At 45.6% G+C, this 14,129-nt stretch overlaps 1 protein-coding gene across 7 annotated transcripts in view; it reads right to left on the bottom strand.

Annotated features, from left to right (window-relative positions):
- Positions 1-14,129, bottom strand: part of ADAM22 (ADAM metallopeptidase domain 22) — a 278,694-nt gene that overhangs the window by 35,985 nt on the left and 228,580 nt on the right. For all 7 annotated transcript variants that reach the window (XM_088478610.1, XM_088478609.1, XM_088478614.1 and 4 more), the window contains exons 20-26: positions 13,637-13,700; positions 12,038-12,143; positions 11,059-11,178; positions 9,639-9,804; positions 4,659-4,773; positions 3,595-3,685; positions 2,027-2,044 (exon numbers count right to left, since the gene is read on the bottom strand). In XM_088478610.1, the coding sequence (XP_088334736.1) occupies positions 2,027-2,044; positions 3,595-3,685; positions 4,659-4,773; positions 9,639-9,804; positions 11,059-11,178; positions 12,038-12,143; positions 13,637-13,700 (680 nt within the window). The remainder of the gene's footprint in view (positions 1-2,026; positions 2,045-3,594; positions 3,686-4,658; positions 4,774-9,638; positions 9,805-11,058; positions 11,179-12,037; positions 12,144-13,636; positions 13,701-14,129) is intronic.

Genomic DNA, 14,129 nt, shown 5'->3' with positions numbered 1-14,129 from the left:
ATAGCTGCCATGTTTGAATGGGGTTATTTAAGCAGGACACTCCCATGTGCATAGTGATGCTGGGGCCTAGGTGCAGATTCGTATACAATGTGCTTCATAAGTGACCATAATACGATTTATTTGTTTGAAACCTTTTATTCATTAAGACTACTAAAGTGCGAGTTTTTAGAAGTGAGTTTTAGAAGAGATGTTGCTCAAAGCAACCAATCAGATTCTACTTAACATTTAACTAGCACCTTCTAGAAGATAATAGCTTGAATCGGACTGGTTGCTATGAGCAACATCTCTTCTAAAACTCACTTCTAAAAACTCTCACTTTAGTAAATTTACCCCTAAATCTTCTGAGAAATGTATAATCCACACAAAGTCCTATTAAAGCAGCTTAAATACTGTACATTAAATGAATCTTCAATGTTTGGGAAGAGGGTCTCTCTGCAGCTGCTGCATACATGGTGCATTTTGTAACTTAAGAAAAAAAGTTTTCGGAGCAACACAAATCTGTCCTGCAATCTATCCCACTGGCTGTCTATTGTGTGACTTAACAGCGTGGCTTTGTTTAAAGAAAAATGATCAACAAGCTACAGGTTTGTTTTTTTTTACAAATGTATAAAATGAAATAATATTGCAATGTTTTCAGAAAGTGCAGATTTTATTATACTTATCGCTATGATTTCAGTTAGTATGCACCTTTGCTTAATAGAAAGGAAGAGGTTTAGTTATGACTAAAAGATCTACCTAGATAACAGCATAATAAAAATGAAGGGCTCTAACCAATTTGACGTTTCTGGGGACCCCCTCTGCTCCCAATTAGCTAACTGCCTTAGTCAGGAACTCTCAACGATTGGAAGTGACTGACCCCCCCGATGCCTCAGTAATTGTCCATTCACCTGCTGCCCAGTGCTGACAATTCCCTTGCTTACATACAATTCCGCAGCTCAGGGAACATATCGGGCTCATATACCAGCAATCAATTGGGGCAATTCTGCGTTTTGCTGATGTTAATGTAAACAAATTGGCATGTATGTTGTTCACCAATTGCCGATTCTGACCAACAAGTGATCGAAATCAGTGAATCAGGTTGTCCAACATGATGGATTTCCTGATTGGTCCAACATGATGGACCAACCAGGGCTGTAGATTGCTAGTGTATGGTAACAAACAGCCAATTTGCAGACTGTTACTAGTATTATACAAGTACAATGGGCACTTTCATGATTCGCAGATCTGATCTTTGGATGTAAAAAACCTGCAAATCACTGATTGGAGAATTGTTAAACCACAGATTGCTGATGTATGGGTCCCATTAACTGTCATAGAGGAGACCATTTCTGGGGGGCGAGGTACCTCCTGAATTATTCAGGTGGGACCTAAACAGTCATTAAACATGGGGTAAAAGGCAAGGGAGTGATGTTACCCTAGCAACCTAAGGGTTCTTTAATAAGAAAACTCTAAATCATGATAAAAAATATTAAATTAAATGAAATAAGTGAAAACAATTGTATCTTGTTGATAGTATTCCTTTAGCTGGGCCACAGTAATCATATTGTACTTGTGCTTAATTTTTATTTGTAAATGTAGCCCATGTTAATACACAAAGCACACTCAGACAATGCCTAACAACAAGGATTTCTGTAACCCTGTATTCTAGATATTGCAGACAGACATGGAAACATAGAGTTGGAGTGTAATCCCTTCTTAGAAATGAAATCAGTATTTTGTACTAAAAGGATAGTAACGTGGATGCAGGTGCTGATTCTATTCTCCATAACAGACCTCTACAACTTACTGACTCTCATACAGAAACTGCTCCTGATTACATCTCTGACCACAGAACAAAGCACAACATACTGTATACTATCATCACTAAATGATTGCAAGCAGATTATTCATGTTATGTTCTCCTGGGCAGACACCAGAAACCATTTGGCAGTGATGGGAGCATGGAACATAGACGTGTATTATATGGAAACCAGGGAAACGAGTGAAAGTGATGAAACGTGCCTTAATGTACAGGTAATCCACTTACCTTTCTCTCCGATAGTTTCTTTTCATGTTAAAGAAGAAACAAATTATTATTGAGACATATTTATCTTATTTAGTAACAGTTATTTATACATATTACGCAGCGCTTTACAGAGAGTATTTAGTCATTCACATCAGTCTCTGGCCCACAGGAGCTTACAATCTATATTCCCCATCACATGGACACACACATACTGTACACTAGGGTTCATTATTTAGTCTGAAGCCAAATAAGCTACCAGTATGTTTTTTGATTATGGGAGGAAACTGGAGTACCCAGAGGAAACCCACGCCAACACAGGGAGAACATACAAACTCCATCCAGATATGGCTGCTTTCGATTTAAGCAAAATGCCTTTTAATTTATAAGCAAGGAGTACAGTCGGTGCGTATAGCAGTAGGAGACCAGGGGGAAAAAAAATGGATTGTTTGAAAGGCCGGATCTAGTTTAAATGTAGTGCGAAACCAAAGTGGCCAGTGATTCTGTCCCTCGGTTCTCAGGCTGGACACCAGGACAATTACGTGTGTGATTAGTGTAAGTGTAACCAATGCATAGAGGCTTTAGGCCCGTTCAGAGGTGGAGTTGCAGCCGCGACTGCGTTTTTATTCACATGCCGCAGCCGATGTGCTTCCAACTGAAACACCCAGCAGCTGTGGCACCGTGCGTATTAAAACGCATCATCGGAGATTGCACCTACCCTATGGCAGGTGCAATTTCTCTGTCTGAACATGGCAGCCAGGGTCAACGCATCTGCGTCTCGGGACGCAGTCGCTGACCGCCACACACCGCGCCTGGCCAGCCACCATTACCTCCCTGAAATGCCGACCTACATTGCATCTCTCTGTGTGCACTTTCTATCTGCACCTTAGAGCGGTAACTATCGGGGCACAGGCACAGTGCAACTCGGATGCATGCGCAAACATTGTCCGCTTGCGCGCAGGGGCAGACAAGACACGAATCAAGCAGATAAGCAGGGCTTCTCCCGACTGCCCCCTCCCTCCATGTGAACCCCTCCTCTCTCCTGCTCACCTCACTCAACGGTGATCTGGAGGCAAGCTGGGAAGGCGGGGAAAGCTTTCTGTGCTGGGACTGGGAGAACGGCGTGAGTTGCTGGCAGGGCGGCTCTGTGTAGTACATGGCGCCCTACAAGCTTGCGTAGTCTGGGTCATCGTCGGGCTGGCCAAGCTTACGCGCGGCATCAACGTTACATGCACCTCTGAATCGGGGGCTTTGTATAAACAGATGACTGAAAATCACAGCCATGTATTTCTTTACTAGCCAGCAGGTACACAGGCCTATTCAATAAAGAGAGAAGTGACTCCACAAACAGTTCTACACTTGGGTAATTTAAGCCTGATGCCACACACCAAAGTATTATATTCCCAAATTGCTAATCAATGGCGCAGCATACATAGCAATACCAATGTACAGTATGTAGCTTTGACATTACTGCACAGCGGCTGTCAGAAGTAACTTGTGCTAAGCTCTCTGCAACTTAACATTTCTGCACTACTTTCATTTAGAGCAACTACCACATCTAAATATACATTACACGCAGCGCGGTCACTTACTTGTAACCCCAAGCCGTAATTCCTAGCACCAACAGCAACACTAGCATGGTACCAGCAATAGCTCCTATGATTATGTTTGTACTAACAACTCCTGAAAGAAAAAAACATACGTACTATCAGTTATTATTAGAGTATTTATTACTGGATACTGCTACAGGCACAATCTACAGGTTGGTAACCACTGACCTGGAAGAGATCAGAATTAATATTAATCAGGGCTAAGGATAACAGTAGCGTGACGCCATCCCTTGTAAACACATGGGTCTTACCCAAATCTGGATGACCCCAACGTAACCAGGAGACATCACAGCAGCACAGAATTACATGTACAATATTTCTAGCATACACGTATTTTTCTTTGTAAAATGTTTATGCTATACTTTTTTGAAAAGGTACACGAGCATGATTCCAAGTTGCTGAACCAGCCTTATAACGGATTGCTGCTAAAATTTAAAGCAGCAATCTCGCTGATATATCGTTGGTTCCATAAACTCGGAGCTTATTACAGGTGTATTATAGAAATGGCAATAGTCCCAAGATATCATCTAATCAAAGATTATATAGTTACATCAATATAATGTACGCTGCGTGTGCCAAACAGTTAAGGTATATAAAGTAAGTTGCTATAAAATAATAAATACATTAAAGTAAAAAAATATATTTTGTAAACGGCCTGGAAAACACCTGGGGGTATATTTACTAATGTGCAGGATTTAAGAAGTGGAGTTGTTGCCCATAGCAACTAATCAGATTCTACTTATGATTAATCCAGCACCTTCTAGAAGATAATACCTAGAATCTGATTGGTTGCTATGGGCAACATTTCCACTTCTAAAAAGCGGCACTTTAGTAAATATGCCCCCAGGTGTCAGGGTGTAGCGACATCCTTTGGAATATATCACCATCATTTTACGCTAGCCAGCAGTACTTATATGTTAAATGATCATGTTTACAGTTGTACTGCCGGCACGTATGTAGCATTTTACTCTTGTTGACGTGTCAGGGTCAACATTGTGATTGCTGACAAGCAAACTACTTCTCGTCTTCAAAATGTAAATACTGACCTTCATCAATAAGCTCTTTATCCACTTTAGACATGTCTTTGTAAGGGAAAAAGGTACTGCAATCATCCCCTGTGTAGTATTGGTCACAGACACACCTCACTTCATTGCTGCATATCTGCAAATGGAAAAAAGGAGATTTTTGGTTACGTTGAATCCTTTTCTCTGAATCAGGCTGGGGGACAATGGACCATGGGGTTGTAGATGGGATTGCAAGGAGCTTGCACTTAACTAAACCTGTAGCTTTAACTCTAAGCTTCTCCCCTCTGCATCCCCATGACTTCAGTACAACTTCAAAAGTGCATGGTAAGGAGAAGCAGTAACTCAGAGAACTGTTATAACAATAAAAAAATTAATGGAACCGCAGGGATCAACTTGGTCAAAACTACAACGCAACACGACTGAGCATGAGGGAGGTAACGCAGTGTCCCCCAGCCTGATTTAGAGAAAAGGATTCAACGTTAAGTAACCAAAATCCCCTTTTCTCCTTCATCAAAGCTGGGGGACACTGGACCATAGGACGTTCAAAAGCCGCCCCCAGGGGAGAGAACGCTCAGGCTGCCTGACCGGAGGACTGTGCGCCCAAAGTGGGCGTTGCCGAAGGCAAAAACATGAAACCTGTAAAACCGAGCGAATGCGTGGACAGAGGACCAGGTAGCTGCGTGGCAGACCTGTTCAGCCAAGGCCCAGTGGCGTGCCACCAAGGAGGTTGCCAACGCCAGAGTAGAATGAGCAGACTCCTTGGCAGATGCCGGTCGCCCTGCATTCGAATAGACCAGAGGATGTCAGAGTAGATCCATCGTGCAATGGTCTGCTTCGTGGCTGGCCAGCCACGTTTCTGAGCGTCATAGAGAACCAGTAGGAGTCCGTACGACGGAGGGCAGAAGTTCTGAACAAGTAGATCTGCAGGGCTCGGACGACATCCAACAGAGCCAGTCCTGGTAAGTCTCCGATGGAGAAAAGACAGGAAAGACAATCTCCTGGTTTAAGTGGAAAGCTGAAACAACCTTCGGTTGGAAAGAAGGAACTATTCGGAGAACAGCCCGATAGTCATGGAATATGAGGAACGGCGGTTTGCAAGACAAGGCGCCCAACTCCGAGACCCGCTGAGGTAATGGCCATAAGGATAACTAATTTCCACGTGACAAATGTAAGGTTCACGGCGGGAGCCTGCTTAAGAGCGGAGAGACCAAGGTCAGATCCCACGGAGTTACCAGCAGCTGAAATGGAGGTTGAACCCACAACACTCCCTTCAAAAAGGTCTGAACCTCTGGCAGGAGGGCCAGACGCTGCTGAAAATAAATCGACACACGAAATCTGTACTTTTAATGAGCGAAGCCGCAAGCCAGCTTCCAGACCTCCCTGAAAGAAAGCTAAAAGCCTCGGAAGGGGAAACCGTGATGTGTGAACCTTGCACCATTCACACCACAAGATGCAGATCTTACAGACCCTGTTATAGTTGCGCGATGAAACCGGTTTCCAAGCCCGCAAAATAGTACGGGCAACGGAAGGGGAAAACCCCATAGCTTTTAAAAGCTTGGTTTCAAAGCCAGGCCGTTAAAGCCAATAGAGGAAGTTCCTTGTGCCAAAAAGGACCCTGCAGGAGCAGATTTAATCGCTGCGGAAAGCACCAACCTGGACCTACGGCCAGCTTGAGAACGGCGGCTACCACGACCTGCGCAGCCAGTTCAGAGCCACGAAGATCACCTGAACTTTTTGCTCCTTGATCCGTCGAAGTACCTGAGGTGACATGGGAATGGGAGGAAAAAGATATGAAAACTCCACGGAACGGTCATGGCATTCACTGCGAAGGCCAGTGGGTACCTGGACCTCGCACAAAATTGGGGAACCTTGCAGTTGTATCGAGATGCCATCAGGTCCACCTCTGGAAGACCCCACTTCAGTATCAAACGATGGAAAACCTCCGGATAGAGAGACCACTCCCCCGGCAGGAAGGTGGTACTGCTGAGCAAGCCCACCTCCCAATTTTCCACACCCGGAATGAACACTGTCGAAAGCACCAGAACAAAGGCCTCTGCCCAAGCTAGAATGCGGGCTGTCTCTGCCATTGCTTCACATACGCCAAGGCTGTAGCATTGTCCGACTGGATCCACACCAGGACGGACTGGGCTCCCAACAGAGCCAGATAGATGACACAGAGCTCCAGCACACTGATCGGTAGGGCAGTCTCTGATGATGACCAAAGACCCTGAAGATGAAGACTCAACGTCACAGCGTCCAAACAAAGGAGACTTGTGTCATTGGTCACAATGACCCAGCTTGGAGAGACCAAGGAACGACTGTGGAGCAGGTGATCGGAAACCAGCCACCACCGGAGGGATTGCTGAGTGCTGTCCGATAGAACCAGACGCTGAGATGAGAGGTCCTCCGTGCGTTCCGACCAATTGCAGAGAATTTCCCACTGGAAGTCCCGCGAGTGAAAGTGGGTGTACTTGATGGTCTCTAAGGTGGAGACCATCGTACCCAGCAGCTTCATGCACAGCCAGAGGGACGGGCGAGGCACCGATAATACATTCGTGACCAAATCCTGAAGGACCCGGGCAGGAAGACTCATTGGAAGGAGGTGTCGAAGATCACTCCCAGGAACATCAGGCACTGGCAAGGCATCAGGTGAGACTTCTTGAAGTTCAGGATCCAGCCATGATCCTGAAGCACCTGCACCATGCGGTCGAGATTGAATTGCAACTGGGAAGCTGGATCTGCTTTCACTGGCAGATCATCCAAATAGGGAACGACTGTTACCCGTTCTTGTGCAGCAGACTCGTCATAGCCGCCATTATCTTCGTGAAGATGCTTGAGGCAGTTGGCAAGCTGAAAGGCAAGGCCTGGAACTGATAGTGTGCCAGGCTGACTGTGAACCTGAGGAGAGAGTGATAAACCAACCAAATAGGAACATGGAGGTACACGTCCCTGATGTCGAGCGAGGCCAAAAATTTGTTGCCAGATATTCCCTGAATCACCGTGGGGAGAGATTCCATGCGGAAATGGTCCATCCACAGTCTGGTGTTCAAGGCCTGTAGATTCAAGATAGGGCGATAGGTGCAGTTGAGCTTCCGAACAAGAAAAAGGTTGGAGTAGAACCCCTGTTTCCGTGCCGACGCCGGAATCGGAACAATAACTCAAGCAGAGAACTAATAGCCTGGTCCAATGCCACTCTCTTCTCTGTGTCCCAGGGAACGGCCGGTGCGAAAAAATGTTGCTGCAGCAGACCCCTGAGGTCGATGACATATCCTTGGTAAACAATGCCCTGTACCCAGGCATCAGCCGTTGACGCCACCCACCGGTCCCTGAACTGGAGCTAGCGTCCGCTAACCCCCAACCGCTAAGCTTCTCTGGAGCCTTGGCTCCCGAGCGCTGGTGTTTTTGGGCCACTACGAGCAGGAAAGTGCTTTTCCCCGTGGTAGCCTGGGCAATAATAATGTCCAACTCAGCACCAAGCAGAACCCCCCTGCCAAAGGGGACAGATTCTAAAGACCGATTGGTTTCAGCGTCAGAATCACGGGTGCGGAGCCAGAATGCCACCTAATCGCCCTGGACGGCCTTGCACACATATTCAGCTGCCCCACAAAGCTGTTCCGCCAAATCCATTAAAGCATCTCTGGATAAGTCACCCTGAAGTCCAGCAACAGCTTGTCGGCCCATGTCTCCATTGCTTGAGTGACTCACGCTGAGGCCAGCAAAGGGCGAATAACGACCCCAGAGCCAATAAAAATGGACTTAAGGCAACCCTCCAATTTCTTATACAGCGGATCCTTGAAGGACGCCGAACCCTGAACCGGAAGTGCAGTGTACTTAGCCAAACGTGTCACTACCGCATCGGCTTTGGGAGGTTGCTCCCACTCGATGACATGGTCGGATGGAAGTGGGTAAAAGGACGCAAACTTGCGAGGAACAGAAAACTTCTTGTCCGGGGCCTTTCATGCTTCTTCCACGAGATCTGAGAGATCCAAAGAAGAAGGAATCCTCTTGCGTCTACGCTTGAACGTCCCACCGCTTGTGCCTGAGTATCCAAGTTTAGGCAGTCCAGCGACTGCTGCACAGCAGTAATGAGGTCTTCCACACCTTGACACTCTAATTATAGCTGTCTAGCCCGCAGAAACTCCGTCTGTGCCTCTCTTGCAAGCTGCAGGATGTCTGTCTCAGCGTCCTACGCAGCAGATTAGGCAGAGCCAAGAAGTCAGAATCGCTGATAGGCTCGGCTCAGCTCTGCCCGCCCCCCGCCGTTCAGCGCGGCCATTCTCCTGCGCCTAAGTGTTACTCCCCCCTGCAGTGGGGAAAGCACTTGGTAAGCCCCAGTACAGACTGCTTGTGCGAGAGTGCACCTCCTGAAGGGACTGCCTCCGTCCAGCCCGGCAAGATGGTGTCCGCCATCCAGGACAGCGTGGCCGCCCGAACCCTCTAAAAGGCTGAAGGTTCGGTCTGTCCTCGGGCCCAGATGGTCTCCAATGAGTGCTGTGGGGGTGTCGCCGGGGAGGGCAACCCTCGTCCTCCGAGACTGTAACTGGCAAGTCACGCTCCCACCAGGCGCTGCACTCTCCCTGTGTGGTGCAATAGGCAGCGCACAGGCACCTTACTAAAAAGAAAAGTAAAAGTTACAAATAAAAGAAAACAAGACTAGCTACAAAGGGCTGCAGAGCTGCCCTCCCAAATCGTGCCACACTCCTAAGGCACCTAATCTACACTGAAATCCTAGGGATGCAAAGGGGAGGAGCTCAGAGTTAAAGCTACAGGTTTAGTTAAGTGCCAGCTCCTTGCAGTCCCATCTACAACCCAATGGTCCAGTGTCCCCCAGCCTTGACGAAGGAGAAATAAACAAATCTCTGCACTTAACTGTACATTTGTCAGGGACTTGCACATGTGCAGTAGACTCTGGCGAGAGAGGAGGGATCCTGTATGGGCCCCTCCCTCGCATAAGCCCCTGATACTCAGTATAAGTAGCCTCCACCAGTATACAGCACATACCCCATTTCCAGAACAAATTTTGTTTGTGCTTCCCAAACATGAGCTGAAATTGAACGGATCAATCGGCAGACATCTGTGTTCCAGACACATCATTCCTGTTCCACAGGGCGTGCCATCTTCTACATATCCAATGTCAGTCTCCTCATCTAGCTTCACATGCCCTCCACTAAGTAGACAAAATGCATTACACTGATTAACAAACAGCAATGACTGTCACCAACAGAACTGTCTGCACCTACTGGGTATTATTAGTTACTGGCGGAGGAATTTCCCCCTCCACCAGCTTGTGTCTAATATTTGTGCCACATATTGGTACGGTATAGTTATTTTGTCAATCCTTTAAACCTTGTTGGGTTTATCCCTGGCAAATCCAAACTGTGGATGAGCCGTTATATATGCAGATCTCTCTCATCTCCCTTGTATGCAGGTACAGTATACAGTATGTCAACATTAAGAAATATGGGAAGAGAAGGAAAGATAACATAAAAGACAAAGAAATGACATTTATAAACTCCGGCTAGTATTTAATCCTCTAGTCTGAAGGCTACTCGATGTCTGAAGTCAAAAGGAAAATGGCAAATGGTTTACAAATGCCTACAAGCAGAGTTATATTGAATAAAATTGAAACTCGTTCCATAGTAAAGTAAAATTTGTTAAACCCTAAAGGGAATGTTAAAATATTTTTAAGTTTAGGGCTATTTAAATACTTTTTTCCTACCTAACGGGATTATAAATGATTACCTGCAGTTTAATAAGAACGGTAGAAATTTGCTGACTTTACTAAAGGTGGTCTTAATACATACGTGATAAAAGATAATTTACTATTTCTCTCGTTCTGGTTAGTACTTGTCCTCATCAGTTATCAGTGGTAGCACCCCCTAGTGTGAAAATCTCAATATCAATCTACATGTGTGTCTAAATACATTTTACTTAATTGTACATTAAATAGCCCTTCTAGTTGTGCCATGCCATGGTGTGACTCAGTAGCGCCGAGCGTCTTTTCGTGCAACGTTTTACCTTCAAACGTTTTACCTTCAAATGTGTTGTAATTTGAATAGCACAAGCAGCTTCTGCTGATTAAAATGACATGCGGCATGCCTATATCCTTTGTGCAGCTGCGGGTGTATCTGCATACGAATGCTACGTTACAGTGTTACAGTCACTGACACTGTAACGTAGTATTTCGCATGTAGGTACACCCGCAGTCGTGTAGGACACACAAGCAGATGCTGCTTGTGTGTCCTATTCGCAACGCTTTGAGAACAAGACGCATTTGAAAGTGAAAAGTTGCACAAAAAACAATCGGGGCTACCAAGTCACGCACCCCCCAGCACGGAGGTAAGATGTATGTGGACACATCTGTATATAATATTTCCAGCAATTACCAGTGCAGATGGTCGCCCTCCTCTATAAACGTTACCTGCAGTTTAATAGTTTGCCTTGATGTAAGACAGAAGATGTTGTAATTGGCCCGTCAAGCTCACCCAGCCTTGGCACACTTGATATGTCGGTACACAGCAGATAACCACAAAGGACGTCCCTGTAGAGCAGAGAGGCATACGGTACATGTAATACAAAGACACGCAGAGCAGGTGGTCACTTTATTAAAGGGCTAACATGAAGAGGGGGGGAAGGCATCTGAATGCAGAGAACAGCTCATAGTAAATCTGAAAAGGCACAGATATCCATTATACATACAGAACTATCCATGACAAGGCTGCCTGTATCTAGAACTTTTACTATAAAGACACAGAAGGAGCTTTAACTGGCCAAATAAGTATGCCTCTAGTACACTATCCGTACCATATTAGGCAGCTTTAGCTGGGATGCGGTCAATATCCCGACCGCAGGGATTCCGGCGGTTAGAATACCAGCGCTGGAATACCGACACCTGTCAGAATCCCGGAGCCAGCATCTCGACCGCCAGAATCCCAAAGGTAAGTAGCGAGGTTAGGTGGTCGGGTTAGGCACTAGGGGGAGGGTTAGGCACTACGAGGGAAGGTTTAGGTAGCGGGGATGGGGAGGTTAGATTTAGGCACTAGGGGGAAGTTAGGTTCAGGCACCGGGAAGGGAGGGTTAGGGTAGGGAGAGGGTTAGGATACAGACCGACAGGTGTCGGTAACCTAACCCTGTTGGGATGCCTGCGTCAGGATTCTGACTGCCGGGATCCCGAGCGCCAGCATCCCGTACCCATCCCCTTTAGCTGGTACACAAGCTTTCCAATTAATTCATAGCGACCAGGCGCTGTCATTAGTGACCTTGCACTAGACAGATGGAAGCTCATCGCTGATTGGTTACTACATAACTTTGCAGTGATGTCAGGAAAAGAAACACAATATATGTTGGCGATCTGCATACATAATATTGCAGCAAATGTCAGCACAGGAGACGCCTCTTACTGTTTGCTGCATTGTATCCACGTGTCTTTATTTCTGCCACAATTGCCCTTTTCAGTTCCTTCAATGTTCAGCTTTTCATAGCAATATCTGTCTGCAGCTGCCACTTCTGGAAGGAAATACACTGAGTTTATACATGAAATATTCCCCTTCTGTACCAGGCTGGCTCATCATATATGAGAATGGAATGCGGGGAGTGAAAGGATTACAGTTACGCGTTTGATTGTTGTGTAATAGAAGACAGTGTGTACATGCCAGTATGTATTTACAGTATCAGGTAAGTGACAGTAGCTATGTCACAGTGTTGTTGACTATCAGAGTTGGTCTCTATAGGTGTCAGACAGAACCGGAAAGAGAAAAAAAATCCGGAAAGATAATAAATAAACCCAGTAGGGTTATTCTCAGCTCGTCTATAGCCCTTCCTCATCCAATGAGATCTCAGAGGTAAGGATGGCCATTGGTTTTTTAATCATCGATGGTCACCATCAATGGTGTAATCTGTGTTTAACATCAATAGCATGAAACCATCAAAGGGGTACTATTGATGGTCTGCACCAATCAATGGACTGCCCTGCTCTGGGGAATGGCAGGCATTGGAACAATTAAGAAAGGGAGCGGACTTAGTGGGCTGCCAGGGGGAAGGGCTAAGCTCTGTGGCCAGGGCACCAAGGGGAGGAAAGAAAAAACCATGAGCACCCTGTCTGCCATTGACGACGGAGAGTTATCGGCTCTCCACTGTTGATTGTAAAACAATCGACCATTGGTGGCACACTATCAATGGTTGTTAACCATCGATGATGGTGAATGGCCATCCCTTCTCTCAGATGCATTTGAGCTGTGGCCACAGAAAGAGCAGCAGCATTTTAAAGATGTGTCCACATACATCTTACCTCCTCCGTGTGCTACAAGTCACATTTAACATAACGCGTGTACAATTGCAGTCATTTCTGCATGTGAAATGCTACGTTACAGTGTCAGTGGCTGAGACACTATAGCATACACCCATGTAATGTGAGGAAAATAATGGAGGCAGCAGGAAGCCGCAGACTGAGAATTAGTGAAAGGACCAGGGCCTCCAGCAGCACAGAGTATATCAGGAGATGAGTGATGTGTTAGTGAAGAGAGGGCTATAAGTGACAGCGGAAATGTCGCTCCTGTTTCTTAGTTGTTGAATTGTTAAGGTATGACTCAATACATACAATACATTTAACACCAAGTATGGTACACACAAATCTGCTCCTCACTTTTATTTATATATTAGCAGTTATATACTGTATATATTGCACCAGCATATTCCTGTATGCTTTATAATTTTACAGCTGGCTTCAGAGTTTTAGGACAAACTTGAGGCCTAATCATACTGTATGACTCGAGCCTTTTCTGTTTACTGAACCCAGGCATAGGAAAATCAGCTCTGATTCAGTGGACATATAACAAAGAAGGCTCCATAACACACACTGAATACAACAAACTTGTTCATGTTGGATATATTTCACAGGGATGCAGTTTATAGACCAGCGGACTAAATGCCGCCGGTCTATGTCCTGTTCTGTGCTTGGATCATCTGGTTAGTTAATTAGTAACAATTCTGTATATACTTACTGTCACCCCAGATATATTTACACTGTCTGTCTCTGGTTTTACATCTCCCACCAGAACAAAGACCCTGATATTATGAGAGAGAAAGAGAAAGAGAGAGAGAGGATGCAAGCATGTATAGTAACCATGTTCAACATATGTATCACACTCTACCGACCCTCTAAGTGGATGAGAAGGAAGAGTGACGCTTCCCCCCACACACCCCCCACACACTACCACTCAGGAACTGTCATTTAAAAAGTGCCTATCTGAATCACTTATTTTACATTCTCTTAAACTGGAACTGAGAACAGAACCTGTAAACCCTTCATTCCCATCCCTGTGTTAGAGACAGCAATTCATACTCTACAAAGTGCTACACGTGTAAACTAATATCGTAATTTCGAATATCTCTATTTTGCTTGATCGCATACCACTAATATAAGTTCTATAAAAGTGGATAGTACTGAGCGGTATATGCCAACAGCAAAGCAAACTCTCCTATAAAGGACGGCAT

This window comes from Taudactylus pleione, unplaced genomic scaffold (genome assembly GCF_031769625.1).
Source record: "Taudactylus pleione unplaced genomic scaffold, aTauple2 ptg000216l, whole genome shotgun sequence".
NCBI classification, from domain to species: Eukaryota; Metazoa; Chordata; class Amphibia; order Anura; family Myobatrachidae; genus Taudactylus; species Taudactylus pleione.
The sequence above is the reverse complement of the archived record's forward strand: the minus strand, read 5'-3'. Positions and strand labels throughout refer to the sequence as shown.